The 22267-nt window shown below is 46.7% G+C and overlaps 2 protein-coding genes across 4 annotated transcripts in view; both read left to right on the top strand.

Moving 5' to 3' along the window:
* Window positions 1-42: 42 nt before the first annotated feature.
* SGCB (sarcoglycan beta) lies at window positions 43-15032 on the top strand. Its single transcript, NM_001082356.1, is given in 6 exon segments — window positions 43-105; window positions 4509-4718; window positions 8848-9033; window positions 9950-10141; window positions 10459-10590; window positions 14247-15032. Coding segments are annotated over 6 exon segments (957 nt in total). The 5' UTR covers window positions 43-72; the 3' UTR covers window positions 14451-15032.
* A 2627-nt stretch (window positions 15033-17659) lies between these two features.
* Window positions 17660-22267, top strand: part of LRRC66 (leucine rich repeat containing 66) — a 34470-nt gene continuing 29862 nt past the window's right edge. The window contains exons 1-2 of one of the 3 annotated variants that reach the window (XM_070068208.1): window positions 17660-17927; window positions 20212-20706. In XM_070068208.1, coding sequence (XP_069924309.1) covers window positions 20217-20706 — 490 coding nt within the window. In that variant the 5' untranslated portion in view covers window positions 17660-17927; window positions 20212-20216. Of the gene's footprint in view, window positions 17928-18898; window positions 19967-20211; window positions 20707-22267 lie in introns of those variants that run through there. The other 2 variants (XM_070068207.1, XM_051828623.2) reach the window with 2 other exon arrangements.

The following is a 22267-nucleotide window of genomic DNA, read 5'->3' as shown; positions in this document are numbered from 1 at the left end:
GCGCAGGCTCGCGCTGCACGGCGGCGGGGGGCACGACCGGGCGCGGAGCGAGGCGGCGGCGGGCGCGGGAAGATGGCGGCTGCAGCGGCGGCGGCGGCAGAGCAGGTCTGTGAGCCCCGCGGCGCCGGGGGCTGCAGGGGCGGGGAGGCCAGGTCCTGCCGGCCGGGCCCGCGGTAGCGCCGATCCGCCGGGGCCCGGGTGCGAGGGCCGGCGGGGGCCGGGCCCTTTGGGGCGGGGCAGGAGGAGCTGTCCGCCCCGGGGATGCTGGCAAAAGCCGGGCGGGACTCTGGCCAGGGGCTCCGGGGCCGGGAACGGGGAGCGGCCACAGCCCTCAGCCTCCTGGGGTCCCTCGGCGAGGGTGAGAGGAGTCGCCCCACAAGGGCCCGAGGGCCACCACGCCAGCCCGGAGCCTACCCTGGGCCGTGCCCGGCCCAGCTGCCAGCAAAGATGCGGATAAAAATAACCCCAGTCCCGGCCAAGAACCGGCAGCTGTTGGCCGGGTGACAGCGGGTGGCCACGTCTCTTCGCTGCGGTCCCTGGCACGCAGGCAGCCCAGGGTTCCCTCCCCGTCCTGGGTTTCGGGAGTTTAGTCACCAGCATAAAATTATCTCCTGTCCAGTGGGTTGAAAATCAGTTTTAAAAATGCTTTATAAAGTATTTATTTCCTGATCTACTTGGTGAACTTGTAACTGGAGTTTGCAAGTTTAAAGGCTTCCGATTCCACAAAATCAAAGTATATTGTGCATACAAGTACATGCCTGTACTGTGTGTGTGTGTAAATATGGATACACAGTGTATACATGCAAGGTGTAATTTGATAGTCACTTCAAAGTAACCATGATATGATAGTTTCTCGTGAAAGTCTCCTTTTTCACCATTGTTGACAAAAATATCAACGAGCCAGCTTGGCAACCTTCTGTAGGGCCTTTGCAGAAATTTTCTTTGGCAGGTAATGAACTCTTTGGAGTCCTTTTAGATGGATGTCACTGGGAGGCCGCGTACCAAAAGGGCATGAGAAATAGAAAGTTATGAACCTGCCTTCGAGGAGCTTAAAGTCAAGTGCCCCCAAATTGCAGAAATAATCAGGCAGGCAGTAGGCAAGATGCAGCTTGGGAACAGTAACCTGTAAAGAAATAGGACCTGGAAAGAGTCAAAACCTCTCTGAGTTGTGGAGGTGAACCTTGGTCCTGGACTTTGCCAGCTCCCTTTGTAGTTGAGCAGCTCCAGGCCCGAGATGACCGGTTTGCGTCTGCGCCCTGCCTGTGGGCTCTCTGGAGGTTCTGTTCGCTCCTCACTTGGATGTGCAGGCTTGGCCTTTCCCGCTTCCCTGGTTCAGGCTTCACGTCCTGATGTCTCCAGCCTTGAACTGAGTTTTCCATGGGAGATCTCAGCCTTGGGAACGTTCGGAGCTGGGCCGCGTCACATCCGGTGTGTTTGGAAGGGCTACGGCAAGGAGCACCCGTGGTGAACCCAGGCAGAAACCAGGGCAGGGCAGCGTGGGAGCTCAGGGGGACTCACGCTTGGGGTGCTGCTCTGCGTGTCGGGGTGACACTGGAACAAGGAGCCTCGTGGTTCCTGTTGGCTCTGGACTCTACAAATGGAGTTGCCAGTCTTGCCTGGGAGGTGCCCTAGACCAGGAGCAGGGAACCTTCCCTCTGCCGAGGGCCATGTGGGTATTTATAACATCACATGTGGGCCATACAAAATGCTCAGCTTTGTCTGCTACAGATGTATTGAATTTTGAGCCGCACCCGCGGTTGCCTTGGCAGAGCCAGACCAAATGATTTCACGGGCCTTATGTGGCCCAGGGGCTGGACATTCCCCACCCCTGTCCTGGCCCCTTCTGTGTCCCACTCACATCCAGTCACCAAGTCCTGTCAATCTGTCTCTTACTGCCTTTCACCGATGTTCTTTTCACCTCCAGTGCCAAAGCTGAGTCAGGCGCCCGTGTGGATTTAGAGGGAGCTGCGATTACGCCCTGGTCTCCTGTGTCGCAGGCCATCTCTCTTTTGCTGTGATTTTGCTCCTGTGTGAAGCTGAGTGTTTCACTCACTGTTTTAAATCTGCAGTAATCCCCATCGTCTACAGGGTGAAATCCGTCGCTCCTCACCACAGTACTTCCGGCTTTTACTGGCCCTTATCCACATCTCTCCCCTCGTTTTCTGTCTCCTTCCCATACCTAGAAAATTAGTTCCCCCAGAGGTGACTTGTACCCGAAGTCCCTAAACTGTTCTGTCAGCCTCGAATGCCTGTTTCTGCTCCTGCACCTGGCTAACTCCTACCTGTCCTCCCAGATTCATCTCCAAGCTCAGCTTGTGTTAGCAACCGTCGCTGCCTCCCCCGTCCCCTAGTAGAGGTGCCGTCCTCCGTGCCCCCTACAGTGCTGGCTGTGCGGCCGTCCTGCGGCACTTTCTGCGTTGACCACACCTGCTGGTGACCTGTCTGTCCACTCTGCTGGCCTGTAGCTGAGCTCCCTGGAGGATGCCTCTCTGTCTTGCTCAGCTTGGTAGTTTGGAGCACCTTGCGTGTGGTAATTATTCAGTAAATGTCAAATGCATCAGGTTGAGGATCATAATGTACATGACTAGGCAGAGAAAAGTAACAAATGCATCCCAGAGGCCTGGTTTTGCCCTTTCTCTATTTTATGTGTTCCTGTATTCAAAATGCAGCTGAGGTGTCTGTGTTGTCCATGTGTTAACGAAGGCCGTCACAGCCCACGCTGAGTGCCTGTTAGCAGCGAGCACTGCTCCCTCACTGCCATCAGCTGAAACTCCACGGAAATGCACATTCAGCCCCAGCACATTTTCAGTGTCAGTCCTTCCTCTTAAATGCTGTAGCCTCGTGCAGTGCACAACCTGCACAACTGCGTTCAGCAACTTACTTTGTTACTAAATCTTTTAGATTATAGTGCCTTCTACAGAGTCTGTCTCACTACCTCCTGGAATTTTAAACGTTTAATCCTTCACATGACTCTTCCTGTGTTTTTCCCTTTTCCGTAGGCCTTCAGCCAGCCTGCCACCCCTGCCGCCACAGTAGGATTGTGGTTGCAGAGCGGGCATTTAGCCTTGCAGTGAAGATGCCAGTGTCCCCCCAGTTCCGGCTCCTGCTCCCTGCTAAGGCTGACTCTGGGAGTCAGCAGAGAGGGATTAAGGAGTCAGGTTCCCGCCACCCACATGGGAGACCTGCGTTGTGTTCCTGGCTGTTGTGGGCACTTGCGGAGTGAATCAGCAGATGGGAGTGCCATCTTTATATCTCTCTTTCTGTCTCTGTCTCTGCTTCTCAAGTAAATACATTAAGGCAAAAATTCTAGTTGCCCTCTCCACTCTGTCCATCCCTGGGAAGAATCCGTTCCCTTCTTGGTGTGAACCGTGGCATCGAGTTCAAATGAAGCGAGTCCTGCCCTTTCAAGCTGTTATTTTCTGCTTCTTGAAAGATCTCGTTCCCTTGAAAGATCTTGTCCTGCGCTGGCTGAGACCACTGGTTTTTTGTTTTTTTTTTTTTTTTTTAAGATTTGTTTATTTATTTGAAAGGGAGAGAGAGAGAGAAAAAGAGAGAGAGAGAGGTCTTCCATCCGCTGGTTCACTCGCCAGTTGGCCACAACTGCTGGAGCTGTGTTGATCTGAAGCCAGGAGCCAGGAGCTTCTTCCGGGTCTCCCATGTGGGTGCAGGGACCCAAGGACTTGGGCCATCTTCTGCTGCTTTCCCAGGCCATAGCAGAGAGCTGGATCGGAAGTGGAGCAGCCAGGACTCGAACCCCGGTGCCTATATGGGATGACAGCGCTGCAGGTGGCGCTTTACCTGCTACACCACAGCGCTGGCCCCAAGACCACTGGTCTTTATCACGCTTGGCTCCGCCTTGTACCATCAAATAGCCAAGTCTCCCCCCAGCTTAAGAGGAGAGAGCCCAAAACACAGCTTTCCTCTGACAGTTCATAGTTCCTCTGCAGTTCTCTGTTTGTCTCCTTCCGGGCTTGAAAACATATGAGAACAGGTGACACCTTCGGGGAACAGCCTGGCCAATCCTTACCAATCTGCTACTCAGGGTGTGTCTCTGGAGATCACGAAGGCACTTCTTGACAAGTGGGGCTGAGGGAGTGCGTGCATCCCGGTGTTCTGGCCGTCCACTGGGTTTCCCATCGGGCGTGCCTGCACACTTCCGTGTCCCAGGCCTGCCCTGCCTCCCCGCTTCTGTGTTCCAGCCCTGGATATTGTGCGCAGTGAGCTGCATTGTTCTCTCAGCTCTCACTCCTCCAGGCAGAGGACTCTCGAATCTGTCTTGCTGGTCCTGAATGGCCCAGCAGTGATATTTCTCATCTGGTTCAAAGGTGACACGTGTGGGATCTTCTCCTTCATTCCTCGGTCAGCAAACATGAGAGTGGGGGGTGTTTTTTTGAACCTCACTACAGATTGGGTTAAGGCTCCTCTGGAGGTGTGTTTCTGCACTTAGGAAACAGGTATATGAGAAAGGGGCAGGATGGCCGTCCCATCGTGCTGTGTTTCATTCTCAGCAAAGTTCCAATGGCCCCGTCAAGAAGTCCATGCGCGAGAAGGCCGTGGAGAGGAGGAACGTCAACAAGGAGCACAACAGCAACTTCAAGGCCGGGTACATCCCGATCGATGAGGACCGCCTCCATAAGACCGGGCTGCGGGGCAGGAAGGGCAACTTGGCCATCTGTGTGATCGTCCTGCTCTTTCTCCTGGCCGTCATCAACTTAATTGTGAGTCCATGATGCACAACACCGCCTTTGTGATTTCCATCTGTTTGACAGTGAAATTGGGCACTCTGGCTCCATCATTTCTGTTGGGACCCGCATATTTTCTGCTTTTCCATATGTGTTTTATTTCCTGTTGGGTTGGCTGCACACTTGAAAACTGTGGTAAAATATTTCCCTGTAGTCCAATCATTTAGAATAACAAGTCAATAACCTTCCTTTTAAAGAGCTCACTTTTTTTAAAAAAAAGATTTATTTATTTATTTATCTGAAAGGCAGAGTTACACAGAGAGAGAAGGAGAGACAGGGAGAGAGAGAGGTCTTCTATCTGCTGGTTCACTCCCCATTTCTGCAACAGCCAGAGCTGTGCTGATCCAAAGCCAGGAGCCTAGAGCTTCCTCCGGGTCTCCCACATGGGTGCAGGAGCCCAAGGACTTGGGCCATCTTCCACTGCTTTCCCAGGCCATAGCAGAGAGAGCTGGATCAGAAGAGGAGCATCCAGGACTCAAACTGGCACCCATATGGGATGCTGCAGGTAGCAGCTTTACCCGCTATGCCACAGCACTGGCCCCCAGGCTCACATTTTAATGAGGGCAGAGTTAACTCACTAGAAGAAAACTTGCTGTGATTTTATTGCCCTGGCCTTTCCTAAAAAAAAAAATACAGTCCTTTCTATTTTCATCCTACTTCTGCTTTTACTGTCGCCTCCTCAGCTAGACTTCATTCTGGCAAACCCTCTGATGCTGTGGAGGGCTCTGTTCTGTAGTGCTGATGGCCTGGTGTAAAAGAGTGGACGAGTCTGGGAGTCTGCCGCACGCCGCACACCATGGCACCGAGGCCCTGGCAGCCTGCCTTTCCCAGGGTCTTTGCTGTTTTACGGAAAGCGGGTTCCTACCCTGCGGCGGAGACTATGCCAGGGCTGTGTGAAACCCTCGGCCGGGCAGTCAGACATTTCAGAGAAAGTTCCCACTGGGCTGCTGCAGAGGCCCACCACAGGCCTGTTCCGCGCCAGCGCTAAAGGAATTCTGCTTGTGCCGTGTCTGACTGCGAACACTCCTAACCAGGCTGTTGTAACTGATGTGCACCCAACACAGTTCTTCACTAATGTCAGTGCTAAATTTAGGGCGTGCTGCAGTGGCTTTCCTAGGGGCACATCTTCTGAATTTAACTTACAGATTTACTTTATTGGAGACTCCTGGTTAAGATGGCAGAACAAAGCTATTTTTCTATCCTCTCTACAAAGCTCATCTCAGAGTGACAGAAATATCTTAGAAGAGCGTTGGAGACACCTGAAAGTCTACACATAATTTGTGAAGACCAAGAGGAAGGGGCAGGATGGCGAATCACACCGCAGCAAGGACAGCCGCTGGCCGTGCACCTGCACAACCCCTGATCATCTCGGGGGTGGCGCCTCGGCCATGAGGCGAGGGCAGGCACTGACGGCAGACCCTGTCGGGAACAGAGGTCTGCAACAGAGAGGCTGTTCCCCTTGCATCAACCACCCCCCCAACCCCGCCAAAAAAAAAAAAAAAAAAAAAAAAAAAACTGCCCTGGACCACACAGGGTTCCTTTTGCCCGAAGCCAGCACAGAAATTAAACATCTTCAGAGAAACAAGGATATTACATCCGTGAAACAAGAGTAACATGCCCTTTATAAAGAACAATTAAGTAATAAGAAGAATTCATAGAAATATATGCATACATTCAGCGGTGATAGGTAGGTAGAGTTGGATGGGCAGACACACAAATGAACGAAATGAACGGATCCAGCTGTATGGGTGGATGGATGGAGAGACAGAGAAAGAAAAGGAACTTTTCCAGAAAGTAACGCAAAATTAAAGAATCTGTTCAGGAGCTCTAACCTGCCACTTCAGAAAGAGAAAATATTGGGGAGGTTATTGAGTAAGAAAAGTTCCCAGAAAACCATCATTCTGACTCCAGCGTGATGCATAAAAAAGACTCCCACCAAGGCTGTTACTGTGAAAGCTGAGAAAATCAGGAATGGGGGTGGGATCTGGCCTGGCGGTACCTGAGTTGGTTGGATTCACAGCTCCGCTCCCAACTGCAGCTTCCAGCTGGTACTGATCTTGGGAGGCAGTGGTGATGGCTCAATTGAGTACCTGCCGCCCACATGGGAAATGTGGGTTGAGATCCTGGCTCTGACCCCCTGGCATTTACAGGCATTTGGGGGGTGAATCAGCAAATGAAAACTCTCTCTGTTTCCCTGTCTCCCGCCCCCCCTTCCCCTCTCCCTCTCTCTCTCTCCCCCCTCTCTTTCTCTCTCTCTCCCCTCTCCATTTTCCTCTCTCTCATTCTCTAACTCTCAAATAAATAAAATTTAAAAATTTATTTAAAGAAAAATTGGGAATCAATAAAAGACCCTGAAATTCTTTAACAGGGGAAAAATGGATTATGTATGACGAGTTACTAAATCAGGTGTCACTGGATCTTGCTAAAGCAGCATTGAAAACTGGGAGGCAGTAAAGCTGTAACTTTCCAGTTCCAGAAAAAACCATTTCAAGTCTAGAAATGTCTTCCTAGCCAGACTCAGCCTGGATGAGGGATTATAAAGGCATTTTTGCCATCTACAACATCCACCTGTTCATACATTGCTTCTGAGCAAACCACTGGAGGATTCGTTATCCAGAAAGAAAGCGCTAAACCAAGAGAGGTGAGGAAAAGGATACAGGAAACAGGGGGTCAGCCCCGCAGGAGGACACGAGCGTGAAGGACAAGTTAATGATTTGGGCTGTTTAGGAAGCCCGGGAGGTAACCAGTGCACACTGGGGCTGGAACACAGAGGCGCCAGGAAAATATGCTGCAAGCAAAAGTAGAACTAACTCCATGTCGGAGGAGTGTGGACTTACAGGACATCTCATTGAGGGATCTTGTTTTTAACGATTTTATTTATTTATTTGAGAGGCAGAGTTACAGACAGACAAAGGGAGAGACAGAGAGGTTGATCTTCCATCCACTGGTTCACTCCCCAATGGTCACAACAGCTGGAGCTGGGCTGATCTGAAGCGAGGAGCCAGGAGCTTCTTCTGGGTCTCCTGTGTGGGTGCAGGGGCCCAAGCACTTGGGCCATCTTCTACTGCTTTCCCAGGGCACAGCAGAGAGCTGGATATGGGATGTCGGGGCCTTATGTGGAGGCTTAGCCTACTACTCCTCAGCACCAGCCCCCATTGAAGATCTTATATAAATACCAGAGGGTTTGATATTGTTAGATTTTCCAAGAAACTAAGCAAATTAAAGAAGTGTTGCGCCCTGAGAAACACAAAGCATGCTGCTGTTGAAGTGCAGGGTTTGCTTTAGGGCCAGGCAGCCTTCACTGGGTCATAATACTGCGTGTGGATTTAACTCAAACTTGAGACTGGACTTAGGAGAGAAAAGGGGTATAAATGTCCTAAAACTCCTCTGCTAAAATTGGAAGGGACTAGTTGGAATCTAAAGTTGACAAGTGAAGAAATAGCACTGTACAAACATTTAGAAACAGAAAAATTTCTAGAATAGCTAGAATTCTTTTTTTTTTTAAAGATTTATGTATTTTTTGAAAGGCAGTGTTATTTATTTGAAAGGCAGAGAGAGAGAGAGAGAGAGGTCTTCCATCCACTGTTCACTTTACAAATGGCTGCAATCGCTGGAATTGGGCCGATCTGAAGCCAGAGGTCAATAGCTTCATCCGGGTCTCCCATGTGGGTGCAGGGGCCTGAGCACTTGGGACATCTTCTGCTGCTTTCCCAGACACATTAGCAGGGAGCTAGATCAACAGAGGAGTAAGTAGCCTGGACTGGAATCGGCACCCATATGGGATGCCGGTGCTGAAGACTGCGGCTTTACCTGCTATGCCGCAGCGCCAGCCCTTAGAATTCTTGACAGTGGGTGTCTGGGGAGATGTGGAGAGGGTAGAAATCTTACTATAGACCTGGCACATTTTGACTTAGAGCTATTTGTGTATGATACTTCAATGCAAATAAAATTGGTTTTACATTTAAGTAGAAAACTAATTGTTATGTTCATCTCACTGATTAAACATTTCAGGAAGTGTTTAATTTGGCAGTGATGTTTTCTGTTTGTTTTTCAATTGTGTTAACTGTGTGCTGTCTAGCAACAGTGGGCTTGTGCTGTTTTTCAGATAACACTCGTTATTTGGGCTGTGATCCGCATTGGGCCGAATGGCTGTGACAGCATGGAATTTCACGAAAGCGGTCTGCTCCGGTTCAAGCAGGTGTCTGACATGGGAGTCATCCACCCTCTGTATAAGAGCACAGTAGGAGGAAGGCGGAATGAAAATCTGGTCATCACCGGCAACAACCAGCCCGTGAGTTACTCTGGTACCTGAAATGCAGTGCGGGTGGGAGAGAGACTTTAGAGGAAAAGAATGTGCAGAGACCTAGAGTTGAGTAATTGGAAATAGACCTTTTCCTTTAGATAAAATTAATATATTCATAAACATGCAATACTAATTATTTTGTAATAATTAAATTATCAATATTTAGTAATATTGTTTTATAATCAATAAAAGATGCCTTCTTACTGTGGTAGACTTTGGTCCACAGTAATATTTTTGGCGGTAGCTGTAATTAGTGTCATAGAGGCCACTCTCTTCTCTCTCTTATGGGGAAGCACTAAAGAACAACCTCCCCTTGTTAGAATCTGCTGTGGCCCGGGAGTGCAGTGGAGGATGGCCCAAGTCCTTGGGCCCTGCACCCACATGGGAGACCAGGAGAAGCACCTGGCTCCTGCCTTTGGATCAGCAGTGACCGTTGGGGGATGAACCAATGGAAAAGGAAGACCTTTCTCTGTCTCTCTCTCTCACTGTCCACTCTGCCTGTCAAAATAAATAAATAAATAAATAAATAAAAAACAGAAAACTGAGAGGCTGACAGCCAGGAGCCACTCAAGTGAGAGAACACAGGGTCAGGGACCCAAAGCTTGGGCCATCCCCTGCAGTCTCAGGGTGCGCATTAGCAGGAAGCTGGAACTGGGAGCAGAGCGAGGACTGCAGCCCAGGCAGCCCAGGCACGGGGACCGCAGCCCCGCCTCTGAGCCTTCATTTGTAAAGGATTTTCTTCCCACTACAGTAGGTGGAGGGGGATGCACACAATCAGTATTTGAACTTAGTCCATTAATGTAGTTTTTAAAAATAGTGGCTCGTATTTTTTTATAATATTCTTCGTGATTGATAGTTGCCGTATTCTTTGACAACAGAGTCACAATAAGATGTTTTTCTAAAGATTGTTTTTCAGCAAGGGACAACAAAGCTCAGTGTCGAAAAGAACAAAACGTCCATTACAAGTGACATCGGTATGCAGTTCTTCGACCCGAGGACTCAGCATATCTTATTCAGCACAGACTACGAAACTCATGAGTTTCATTTGCCAAGTGGTGTGAAAAGTTTGAATGTTCAGAAGGCATCCACTGAAAGGGTATGATTTATTTTCTCTGCCTTACTAATGGGAGAGAATTGTGTGAAGTTACTAAGTGGGAGGCAGCTTTCCTGTTTGAAGTGGTATGAGGCGTGTTTTCCAGAGCATTGCTAAGCTTTGCTTCTAGAACTGTCCTCAGCTTGGTGATCAAATCACAAGTCATCTCTCCGTATCTCGATCTCCACATCTATAAAACGTAAATAAAAAGACTTGCCTTTCATATGTCATGATTGAAACTCTTATTTCTATATCTACGGTAATGATATTCACCTTAATTTAGAGCTATTTTCAGTAATTTATTTTTTTTAAATTTTCAGATCACCAGCAATGCCACCAGTGACTTAAACATCAAAGTCGATGGGCGTGCAATCGTGCGTGGAAACGAAGGTGTTTTCATCATGGGCAAAACCATTGAATTTCACATGGGCGGTAACATGGAGTTGAAGGCTGTGAGTATGACCTTAAGAGAATTGTTAGCTCTTCACATACATAAATCCACATGTGGAATATACAGTTATCAAAAATGATGACGCAGTTGTGTATTTGGTGACTGGGAAAGAGGCTAAAAATGTATTATAAAGTGAAAGAAGGCTACAGGGCAGTTTGTGAGAGACCTCATGCTTATTTTTCAGAACACATTATGTGTATGAAAACCTGGAAGCGTAGACCAAAGTGTCAACAGCATTCGGCTGGCAGTAGCAAGACCACAGATGATTTCATTTTGTTTTTGTTTCCACTAACTTGTGTTTTCTAAATTTGAGGGAGGCCATAATGAGCACATGTATTGCTCAGGTCTCCTTTATCCAAGCTGGGTGTGTTCCAGGACCCCCAGCGGGTGCCGGAAACCACAGAGAGTACCCAACCTAACATATGCTGTGTTTTCCTACACCTGTGCATACATATGTATGATAAACTTTAATTTATAAGTTAGGCACAGGAAGAGATGAACAATAATAACTATTAATAAGATAGAATAATTCTAACCATATACTGTGATGAAATTGCCATTGTCGCTGTTCTTCTGCTTTGGGCCATCATTAAGTAAAACAAAGGCTTCCTGAACACACACACTGTCATACGAGGAGAGGGGATCTGATAACCGAGATGGCCGCTGAGTAGCTAACGGACAGGTAGCATGTAGAGTGCAGATCCTCTGGATGAAGGGTGACTTGTCCCAGCTGGGATGAACAGAGGGCAGTTTAAAGCTTACGAATTGTTTCTAGCTGGAATTTTCCATTTAACTTTTCAAACAGCAATTAACCATGGGCAACTGAAACCAAGGAATGTGAAACTATGCATAGGGGAACCACTGGATTTTAAAAAGCAAAACCAAGAGTTCTGAAAGAGCCCAGGAAGTACCCAGGCCCTAGAGTTGTCTTTAGTTAGAGATTTTACATCACCCTTCTGAGTTTCATATCTGGCGATATGAAAAAGACTTAGCTAATGTATAAAATGTATTTTTATTTAGACATCGATTAAAAAGAAAGGAAAAAGGTGTCTGCCTATGTTGTGGCTGTTGGAAGTGACATTTTCTTTGTGCTTCACAGATTGTATCTGAGCTTTGACAGGTGTCAGGTTTCATATAAAGGATCTGTGAGTCCAGAATGTTCTACCAGCTTACACCTCTGGCTAAAGCTTTTTTGTTCAGAATGCCTCTGGGTGCCTGCTGTAGGCTGTTAAGCTAACGCTAATTAAGCTGGTCTTAGCAACCCTGCTGTATATGACAACAGCAAACTTAAACCTATGGGCTTGTAAATAGTTCTTTCCTTTAAAAAAAAAATCCGATTTCATACTTCAGAAAAAGTAAACTCTAAAAAATTAAGTGGCAGTTTCATTCCCAGTAACAGCTTTGTCCCCTAATCATATAACCCATCTTTGAACAGTGGAGATGAGCATATTGTGTAGAAGTTGCCAGAAGCTCGGTAGCCTTAGTGAGCATTTTTGCCTGGACTCCTTTGTGGTAGGAAGCCCCTGAGGAAAGGGCACAGTGGGTCTGTGTTCTTGGCACTAGAATGAGCAGTGAGATATAGGAGAGATTTTTTATAGAAAGCATTACTCATTTCCTAAATCTTTCGTTTTTTTCCCCTTTGAAATTTTCCCCCCATTCTACCTTGTTAATCACAAATATTTAGATACTTTGAAATGTACACACATACACACCAGAAAGAGTGTTTCTTATCAATTAAACTCCTCTTTGGGAAACACTGCTTGAGAAACAATTTAATGAAAGTAAGTTAAGTGACCACCAGGTGGCAGCATGGGAACAAAATTGGAAAACTAGTCCCTTGAGCATTGTGTTTAGCCCATGTGGGACTGCTACATAATCAATCAGCCACTGCCATAACTTTACAGCCAAGTTTCTGTTACTGCTTTAAACACTCTAAGCTGCTTTAACCTCCCCTGAACCAGGATTCACACATCCAACTGTCCACCTGCCTTCTCTACTTCTTTGCATGATAGGCACATCAAACGTACCAAATCTTTCCTCCCAGCATGCACCCCTCCCATGTCCCCCGTCCTGTGCACTGGTGCCCATCAGCCCTCTGGCTGCACCTTCAGAAGATGCACCGAGTCAGTTTCTCACCTCCTCCACGCACCACCACCAGTGCACCATGGTGTAATCCACCATTTCCAGCCTGGACTGCAGGAACGGTGTCCGCTTTCTCCCCAGCAGCCAAAGTGAACTTTTTAAAATGCCCATGTCGCTTCCCTGTCTGGAGCCCTCTGCATGGCTTCCCGTCTGATTTGGCATGCAATCCCAAGTCCCCTCCCTGGGTGTCTGTGTCTGGTCCCTGGTTATTTCTTTGCTTCATCTCCGCCCAGTGCTTCCTTCGGCTCTGCCCTTCGTCCGCAGTGGCCTCCTTGCTATCCCTAAACACCAGGCACTTTTTCCTCTCTGCACGCCATGTACACCCAGAGTGCCCTTCCCAGGTACTTCTCAGCTCATTCCTCACGTCTTCCAGTCTCTCTTGGAATGCGACCTTAGTCCCTGCCTGGCCACTGTGTATGTGGCCTGCTTGATTTCCCTACAGCACATGTCCCACCTGCGGGTTACCCCACCTCGTGAAAATACCAACCCTATGGGAACCCGGCCTCTGCCTGTGCTACTTACTTCCGTATCTCCAGCACTAAAGAGCGACTGGCATACAGTAGGCACTTAATGCTTATTTGTTGAATGAGCAAATGAGGGAGGCATAGGTATCCCTAAAAAGAAGGGGGTTAAGAGCCCATGGTACAAGAATGTTCCTGGGCCAATGGGCTGACTCTGCAAATCTCCAGGGAGTCTCCTTTGAGTGCCTGCTCTTGAAAATGTATGTGGTTTTGAAAATTTTGAAAATGTATTGTGTATTGTCCAAGAGAAAAATGGTCCCTTCTCATCATCACCAGCTTATCAATCTTTAACTCTGTTATAACTCACTTAGGAATTAACAAAGGAAAATGACTTGAGATTTTATCACTATCAGTTTCATTATGCTCGTAGGAAACCTTATGCAGTTTTTCTTTAAAAAGATGTATTTAATTATTTATTTGAAAGGCAGAGATACAGAGAGCAGAGGCGGAGAGGGAGAGAGAGAGAAAGAGAAAAGAGAGAGAGAAAGGTTGTCCAGCTGCTGGTTCACTCCCCAATTGGCTGCAACAGCTGGAGCTGCACCAATCTGGAGCCAGGAGCCAGGAGCTTCTTCTGGGTCTCCCACGTGGATGCAGGGGCCCAAGGACTTGAGCCATCCTCTACCACTTTCCCAGGCTGTAGCAGAGAGCTGGATTCTAAGTGGAGCAGCTGGGACTCGAACCGGCGCCCATTTAGGATGCTGGCGCTGCAGGCGGCAGCTTTACCTGCTGTGCCACAGCACCAGCCCGCCTTATGCAGTTTTAACTAAGAATTGAAGAATACATTATGTAACAGTTTTATAGAGATGCATTAAGCATAAACTGAGAAGTCAGCTATTTGAGCCTTGAGGTTGGTTTTGGTTTTGTTGTTGCTGCTGCTGTTTTGGTCAGGACTACCCTTCCTTTCCTTGCTAGCATGCAGTAAGCTTGGTTTACTGACTACACCCACTACACCACGCATGGCGGTAAATCAGGTGTATTATTATTCTCCTGGTAGGAAAACAGCATCATCCTCAATGGGACGGTGATGGTGAGCACCACCCGCCTGCCCAGCTCCTCCAGCGCAGACCAGCTGGGTGGCGGCGACTGGGTGCGCTACAAGCTCTGCATGTGTGCCGATGGCACCCTCTTCAAGGTGCAGGTGACCGGCCAGAACGTGGGCTGCCAGGTCTCGGACAACCCCTGCGGGAACACCCACTAGAAGACCCGCAGGCGTCATCGCGCCTTCCTGTCTGGACTGACCTGACTGCATGCGCACTGTGGTTTTCACGGAGTGTGAGAGAGCTCATTGTGATGAATGTGAACCACAGAGCGCTGCTCTGTCCGGATTCCCAAAGGTCTCAGAGAGCCTACATTCTTCACAGTTCATCACCTTGCACCCATCTTCAAATGACAGTTCCCTAAAGTCATGGAAGGAATGCACAGAGTCAACATTCATCTTTGAAGAAGTGCTTTTAAAACCCACTCTGGGCCTCGGCAGCTGCTGGCTCGCCATCAGCAAGCTCTCGGGAGCAGCAGGGAGAAAGCCAAGGAAGCCACTGAAAAGGCGCACAGTCGGGGTCTCGCACTGTGTCTGGGCTTCCCAAAGGAGCGACACAGGCTTCTAGTGCCTCGCCCTCGAGCCATATGCTTGCGTGCGAGAGGGGAAGAAACTCCAGTTTCTTAGTTTTGCACTTGGAAGAAAATCCTCTGTAATAGGCTGCTTACTTGACGTAATGGTAACTATTAAGTGTTCATAACATGGTAGGAATTAAGACACAGTCCCAGCATTAGAAACTAGAGTTGTCGCTTACTGCGCATCGCGTTTCACATCGCCAACACCCACCACAACCCTAAGAGGATGCTGTTACCCCTGCATTACCCACCAAGACCCTGCGAATGAGAGAAGTTAAGAAACTTGCCTGAGATCACATGGTGAGTTCAGGTGTGACTGCAGTTCAGGCGTGAATGTACCTGACTCCATGTGCCATGTCCTTTTTGCTGTCTGCACTGGATTTTCAGTTGTTAAAACTCTGGAACGATGAACAGAGTAATTCACATTTACGGATGAGAATCAAACCAAACAGGCACACTGATTCTAGTATTCTAGTTAAAATTTAAAAATCTCATGTCAGATTGAAAGATGACCAATCGCTTTCAGACTTTAAACTCTTTTAAGCGCATTTTATTTTATTTTTTTGACAGGCAGAGTTAGACAGTGATAAAGACAGAGAGAAAGGTCTTCCTACCATTGGTTCACCCCACAAATGGCTGCTGTGGTCGGCGCGCTGCGCTGATCCGAAGCCAGAAGCCAGGTGCCTCTCCTGGTCTCCCATGTGGGTGCAGGGCCCAAGGACTTGGGCCATCCTCCACTGCACTCCCGGGCCACAGCAGAGAGCTGGACAGAATCCGGCTCCCCAACTGGGACTAGAACCCAGGGTGTCAGCGCTGCAGGCGGAAGATTAGCCTAGTGAGCCACGGTGCCGGCCATTAAGCGCATTTTATTTAAAGTCTTACCCCCCCAGAGAGGTCAGAGTGGCATGCTGTGGCTTACTCCAGTTTCCTAACGATGCACCTCGGCACATGGGGTACCTGGCTGGTCACAGGGAGATATTTATACCCTGAGCTCTCCGGGCCACACACTGCAAAGTGGGGAGCCCATGGGCCCAGCCAAGGCCTGCTGGGGCCACCAGGGCCCACACAAATCATACCCTTTTTGTGTGCCATGCTGTGGTGTTAGGAAACACTGGACTAACGGGTGCTAACGCAGGAGGGTGACACCAGATGTTGTTATGTACGTATAAGGGTTCCTCTGTGCTCCTGATGTCACTGTCACGTTGTCATTATTTACAGCCCTCGAGTGAGTTGATTCTTTCATATATTTTATATGTCATCTGAAGACAACTGTCTGCAGTCATTAAGATACACACGAGATCCGGGACGTGTATGTAGACATGTGTGCCAGGCCCCAGCCTGCGTTCACGGGCAGCTGTCCGCTGTTCTGTCGTGGTCACCTCAAACTGTGTAGATAAGAAAACCAGCAGTGCATAGTCAGCATTATCACATTTCTCTCTGATAGAAAAACCAAATGCTTTAGAAATTATGAAGTCAACAAGTCATACTGAAATAAAGATGGACTTACTACCTAGCAAAGTGCAGTTTTTAAATGAGAAGAGACTGGTGACTTCTGACTGTTAGTAGTTGTGATATTTGTACCCATTGGATATATTCAGTGTCACTTAATATATGAATGATCTTCAGGAAAATAGTTGGAAATTTCATCTAGATACTCAAGTCTATTTTTAAATCTACATTTGTTACTTGTCTTTGCTTTAGATTTTTCTTTTGAAAGTTCCTTTAAATAAATATTTTTACAAAAACCACAGAACACTATAAAGTATTATTTATTGAATGTCATTCATGAAATAATCTATTTTTACTGCTTTTTGAGAAATATTTGTGTTTTGATGCATCTCCATTAAATGCTTCTGACCTGAGAGGGCATTTGATGTTTTTCTAGAGCTGATTGTTAACAGGATGGCATTTTAGGGTCCTTGCCAGGGAGGCCTTGCTTTTCTCACTGAAAGGTGGACCCGGAGAATGCCCTGGGGCTGCACACGGCCACCCCATCCACCCCACCCACCCCACCCGGGACCTCTGATTCGCAGGGAAGCTGCAGCTCCTCCACCCGCCACCACAGGTGCTTTTCTGTGAGCTGAACGTGTTTCCTCTTCCTGGTGTGTGCACTCCCTTGCCCTGAACTCAGATAGGACATGCAGCAGCCAGGGGGAGGTGGTGACAAAGGCAGGGCCCTGAGCGGGGCCTCCCATACGTGCTTTGTGTAAGTAGCTGCCGTCTTTGGCCGGATTTTGCAGTGATAATGGCGCCAAATGATGTTTATGCACCATTTTTTAGACTGTGTAATGGGCAGATCGGAGAAATGCAGAACACACAGCAGGGACTGCTTGCCCAGAGTGCGATATTTAAAGGTACACTTATTTGTATTTTTCATGTATTGTGAAAAAAATAAATTGTGTGATAGTACCAGTGATGAAAGGTGGAAGTTCTGAATGAGTGTACTTTAAGAGGGTAAGAATTCTTCGGTGCTGGACTTGGCAAGAAGAGATCACGGAAACTCTGATCATCTTTTCTATAAAAGTGTTGAGCAGGGGCAAGGATTGTGATTTATGCCATGCAGAAACTGTTCCAGCTTGCTACCTGGAGTTTCAGTAATTCCATTTGTAATAATGACTTCCGTTTGCAATAAAAATTCTATTAACAGTTTGCTGTTATTTTTTGATGGTTATATATTAACAAGTTGCTCCCCAATTGTGTGGACACGATGAATTTGAATATGGCTCAAGAATGGGACCCTGTAAGTGTTTGCCTAAGCTCTCTGGAATCCTAGAACTTGTGCATCCCCAGTGTGCTGGGACTCCTCCCTGGGCACTGTGGAATGCCCCTTGCCCGCATCGCCGGGGAATGGGCACCAGGGGCCAGCGTCCGGAGGTGAAAGGGTGAAGGTGTGCCACAGGGCGGGGCGAAGGCTGGCTGGGTGGAGCCACCAAGGCGCAGGTCTGAAATCCCCAGCAGGCTGGATTGATTGGGATCCAGACCCACCTGCTGGGACCCACAGACACAAGGTACAGGCTGGATTGATTGGGATCCAGACCCACCTGCTGGGACCCACAGACGCAAGGTGCGCCTCGGATGCAGCATCATTCCTGTGTTCTTTACACATTCTGTCAACGCCAAAAACTGCCTCTGTGGCTGTTTTCTTTCTGAGTTGCCAATTTCCCTTTCGTTTTATGTAAGAATAAACTCTGTTTCCTTTCTGCTTTTCTTCTGTTGCCTTCTCGCTCCCTCTCTAAGACAGACAAACAACTCCATGCTTCATCATACTGGAACTTGAGTTTGAATATGTCCATTTGGGGATTTACATTTACTTAATTATTTCCAGTTTCCTTGGGGGCTTTTTCTGGAGTTCCCCGTGGTTTCTTAATTAGGATATATAAATCTGTGTATAATGTGAATCATTTTTCTTTACAATGGAGACCATTCACTATAAGGTGTCAGATTATCCTTAGCTAGCTGTTTGAACTCAGATCTATTAGTTACTACATAAATTGCTTCAACTTAAAGAGAAACAGGGCATAAGTTTTAAAATCACTCACTTCTGTCTCTTTAAGAGAAACTAGTTTCCAGTTACCTGAACACTGTCGTTTTTGTTGCTGATGTTACATTGGCTTGGTGTACAACTGCATATCAGGTGATTCCAGCTGTGTAGAAACAAACATCTTTCTCACTGGGCAAATTAATTCAATTTCTGGCACGGTGTAAGGAGCACACTACAAAAACCAGTAACTTCCACGCCGTAGGGCACCTTTTGCAGTTCATGGCTGTGTGTGCCTGAATTTAGATGCCCTTCAAAATATGGGAGAACTGACCTTGTCAGGAACAAGTTTAAAGCTTACACTGTAAATGTTATTCATGACAGACTGCAGACTATTAAAATACAGAACATGGAGTTTATGTATCCTGGTCCTTATCTTCTTTGGGGGAATTAAAAAATGGACAAAAAGCAAGGTGCTAACCGTGCGTGATACAGTATTCACATTCAAACTGAATGTTACTAGTGTTCATTCATTCATTTATTCTTTACTCGAAGAGTTCTGAAAACCAAGACAAAACATAGAGGCTAAAGCAGGAAAAGGGGTCTCAGGTGCCAGGATCTGAGGTGAATCTGGAGGGATATCTACAAGTTGAACTGAGAGTAAACAACACATTGAACTTGGAATTGGGTGTGAACTACAATCAAATTTTAGCATTAGAAATACAGATACGGAGTTTTTTGGTTTTGTTTTGTGCTCAAAGGCACATCTTATCTCACTAGTTCATGAAGCTAACTAGATAACACATGGCTTTGAGTGCCACCCTTATCTCCCTTGGGGACTGGGACTGGTGGCAATAAGGAACCCCTGGAGGGTTCTGAAGCAAGGAGTATTAGGGGAAATAATCCTTTGGAATCACCTCGGATGGGTCAAGAAGAAGGAAGGGCAAGAGGCAGAGGCAGAAGGATCAGTGAAGCCATCCTAGCGTCAGACTACAGTGATGAAAACTACAGCAGTGCCGTTAGAACAGAAAGGAAGGGACGATTGTCATGAACGTACATTAGAGTAATGTGATGACTTCTACACTTTCTGGTTTGGAATGAAATTTAGATCAGAGACATTATCCATGTGCTTTTAAATCTGCCCTGTGTATGCATTCTTCCATTGTTATTTACATATAGTTGTTTTAAAATTCACAATTGCTTCCCAAGAATTTTTGGTGAAAAAGAGACTTGATGTTTGTATTGTAATGACATCTTCCTGGTTCTGAGACAGAGCCTCATTTTTAGTATTTTACTTATGCTGTATATATTTAAATGATTGGAAAAGTCACAAAAGCCACAGAGTCGAAGTTTGTAGTTCTTCTAGTCATTAAAAAAAAAAACAAGCCCCTCTTATGAGTTGAACTTTCCACTCAGACAGTTACAGGAGGTTCACAGTGTAGTGCAAATACATGCCATCGCACAATAAAGCACATGACTGATTACAGTGTTGTAGATAAGCGTAACAGACTTTGCTCAGCATTAATGACCAGCAGAGACACACACACCTCCGTAATCCCTGTGAGGTTTCAGGCACTCAGAGGCAGACGGCACAGTGGATGGATGCAGGAAAAGCAGGTGCAGAGGTGAGACCTAAGTGAGAATGAGTTTTCTAAAAAATGCGGGGGGAGGGACTTTGCTTAAAATGCAACGTAAATAAAATGTTATAGTATAACTGGGTAGCTGGAGTCTAAGAAATCATTCACTTAAATCAGCAATCAAGACAAGAGAACTTTTCCAAATCCTCATTGAAAATTCAATTTTCTGATTCTTTGCTGTTAGTTTTTACATAAGTTATTCTGAGTAAGTCTATTCATTTTCCTATTTCCAGGCATTATGGAAAGCCTCTATTTCAGAGTGATAGTCATAGTTCTTGGGGTTGCTGGAACAGAGACAGAGCCATCCAGGAAGAGCAGTAGTTTTTTCAGTTCTGAGTGCCAGTGGAATGAATATCTTCCGACAAATTGCTCCTTTACTGGAAACCATCACCTGCCTGCTGAGGGATCGCAGACAGCGGCCACAGTGGACATCAGCTTCAATTTCTTCAGAGTTCTCTTACAGTGTCACAGGAGAAAAGAAGAATGGAAGGTAAAACACCTGGACCTCAGTAACAGTCTCCTCTGGAAGACAGCCTTAAGCCCCCTCAGGTGTGCACCCGCCCTGGAAATACTAAACCTCAGCAGCAATGCCATCCGCTCCATCTCGTGGGGTCTGCCCAGCCCCACGTCCTCTGGGGTGAGACACCACGGAAGCGGCTTCGGAGCTGGACTTCCATTTCTAAAGGTGCTAATTCTCCAAAGAAATCAGCTCAGCAACACTCCCACGGGTAAGTACAGCTTTAAAAGCTGAAGTTGAGTAGATGTTGGACCTGGCAATTAGGACACCAGCTGGGACACCCACATCCCATATCAGGGTGCCTGGGTTCAAGTCCTGGTCCCACTCTTGACTCCGGTTTCCTGCTAATGTGCACCCTGGGAGGCAGCAGTGATGGCTCAAGTACTTTGGTCCTTTCCACCCATGTAGGAGATCCAGAATAAGTCTTGGGCTTCTGGCTTTGGCCTAGCCCAATTTGGTAAGCATTTCGGAGAGAATCAGCGGAGGAGAGTATGTACTTGCTAGCTCGCTTGCTCTCTTTCTCTGCTTCTTTAAAAAAAAAAAATGCAGTAGACAGAGGAACAATGAGCATGTGGAGAGTTTTATGTCAATAAGAATTCCATATAATTTCTTCAGTTTCAAGGAAAGAACTGAAAGGGAAGCAATTTGATCAGTGCAAAAATAATGAGTTTCTTAGCAGAATTGGAAGTTGTTACACATAGAACTCACAGTCAATGAAATTTAATCTCCCATAACTTCCATCAATGTTCTATAGATTTTTCAAGAGACATTAGGAAATATTTAAGTGCTAAATAACTATCTACAAAATTATATATATTTGTTGATATAGAAAAGCACTGAGAAGTAACTTTCAGATACTTTTATTTCATTTATTTATTTGAGAGGTAGAGTTACAGACAGTGAGAGGGAGAGACAGAGAGAAAGGTCTTCCTGACAGTGAGAGGGAGAGACAGAGAAAGGTCTTCCTTCCGTTGGTTCACTCCCCAAATGGCCACAACAGCCGAAACTGTGCCAATCCGAAGCCAAGAGCCAGGAGCTTCTTCTGGGTCTCCCACGCAGGTGCAGGGGCCCAAGGACTTGGGCCATCTTCTACTGCTTTCCCAGGCCACAGCAGAAAGCTGGATTGGAAGAGGAGCAGCCGGGACTAGAAGCGGCACCTATATGGGATGCCCGCGCCACAGGCGGAGGATTAACCTATTGTGCCACAGTGCCGGCCCCTCAGATACTTTTAATATGTAACAATTCAAATTAAATATGTTGTCATATTTATAATTTTGACCATTGTAGAATGCTTTTTGCCTCTACTTATCTAGTTGTCTTCCAACTGTAGATCAGAAGTAGGTTAATTTTATATATTAAGTATGTAAACTTTTTCTTATTATCAAATCAAAATCAGAATTGCTTATCCTAGTTTCTAACAGGATACCCACCATGTCCTCCTATTATAATAAATTCTTATCTGATATTCAGGTGTACATATTAGAGTTTCTTTACTAATATACCAAGTGTTATTTTGAAAATGTTTCAAGTTCACAAGGCAAATTTGCTTTGCCCTTTTTATATTCCAGAGCACTAGACAATTTCTTTTCCTTGTTTGTTTTTACTCTTGTTCACTATTTGCTAACCACCTACTTTATATGACACTATGCTTACCAAAAAAAAAAAAAAAAAAAAAAAAAAAAAGCATTTGGATAGTGTCTTCTTTCTTTATCCCAGGTAACACACTTAGTTTTTTTTAATTTATCAGTTCTTTACATTTTTACTTTGAGTTT

The sequence above is a fragment of the Oryctolagus cuniculus genome, chromosome 2 (assembly GCF_964237555.1).
Source record: "Oryctolagus cuniculus chromosome 2, mOryCun1.1, whole genome shotgun sequence".
Taxonomy (NCBI): Eukaryota; Metazoa; Chordata; class Mammalia; order Lagomorpha; family Leporidae; genus Oryctolagus; species Oryctolagus cuniculus.
This window is presented reverse-complemented; position numbering and strand designations above follow the sequence as displayed.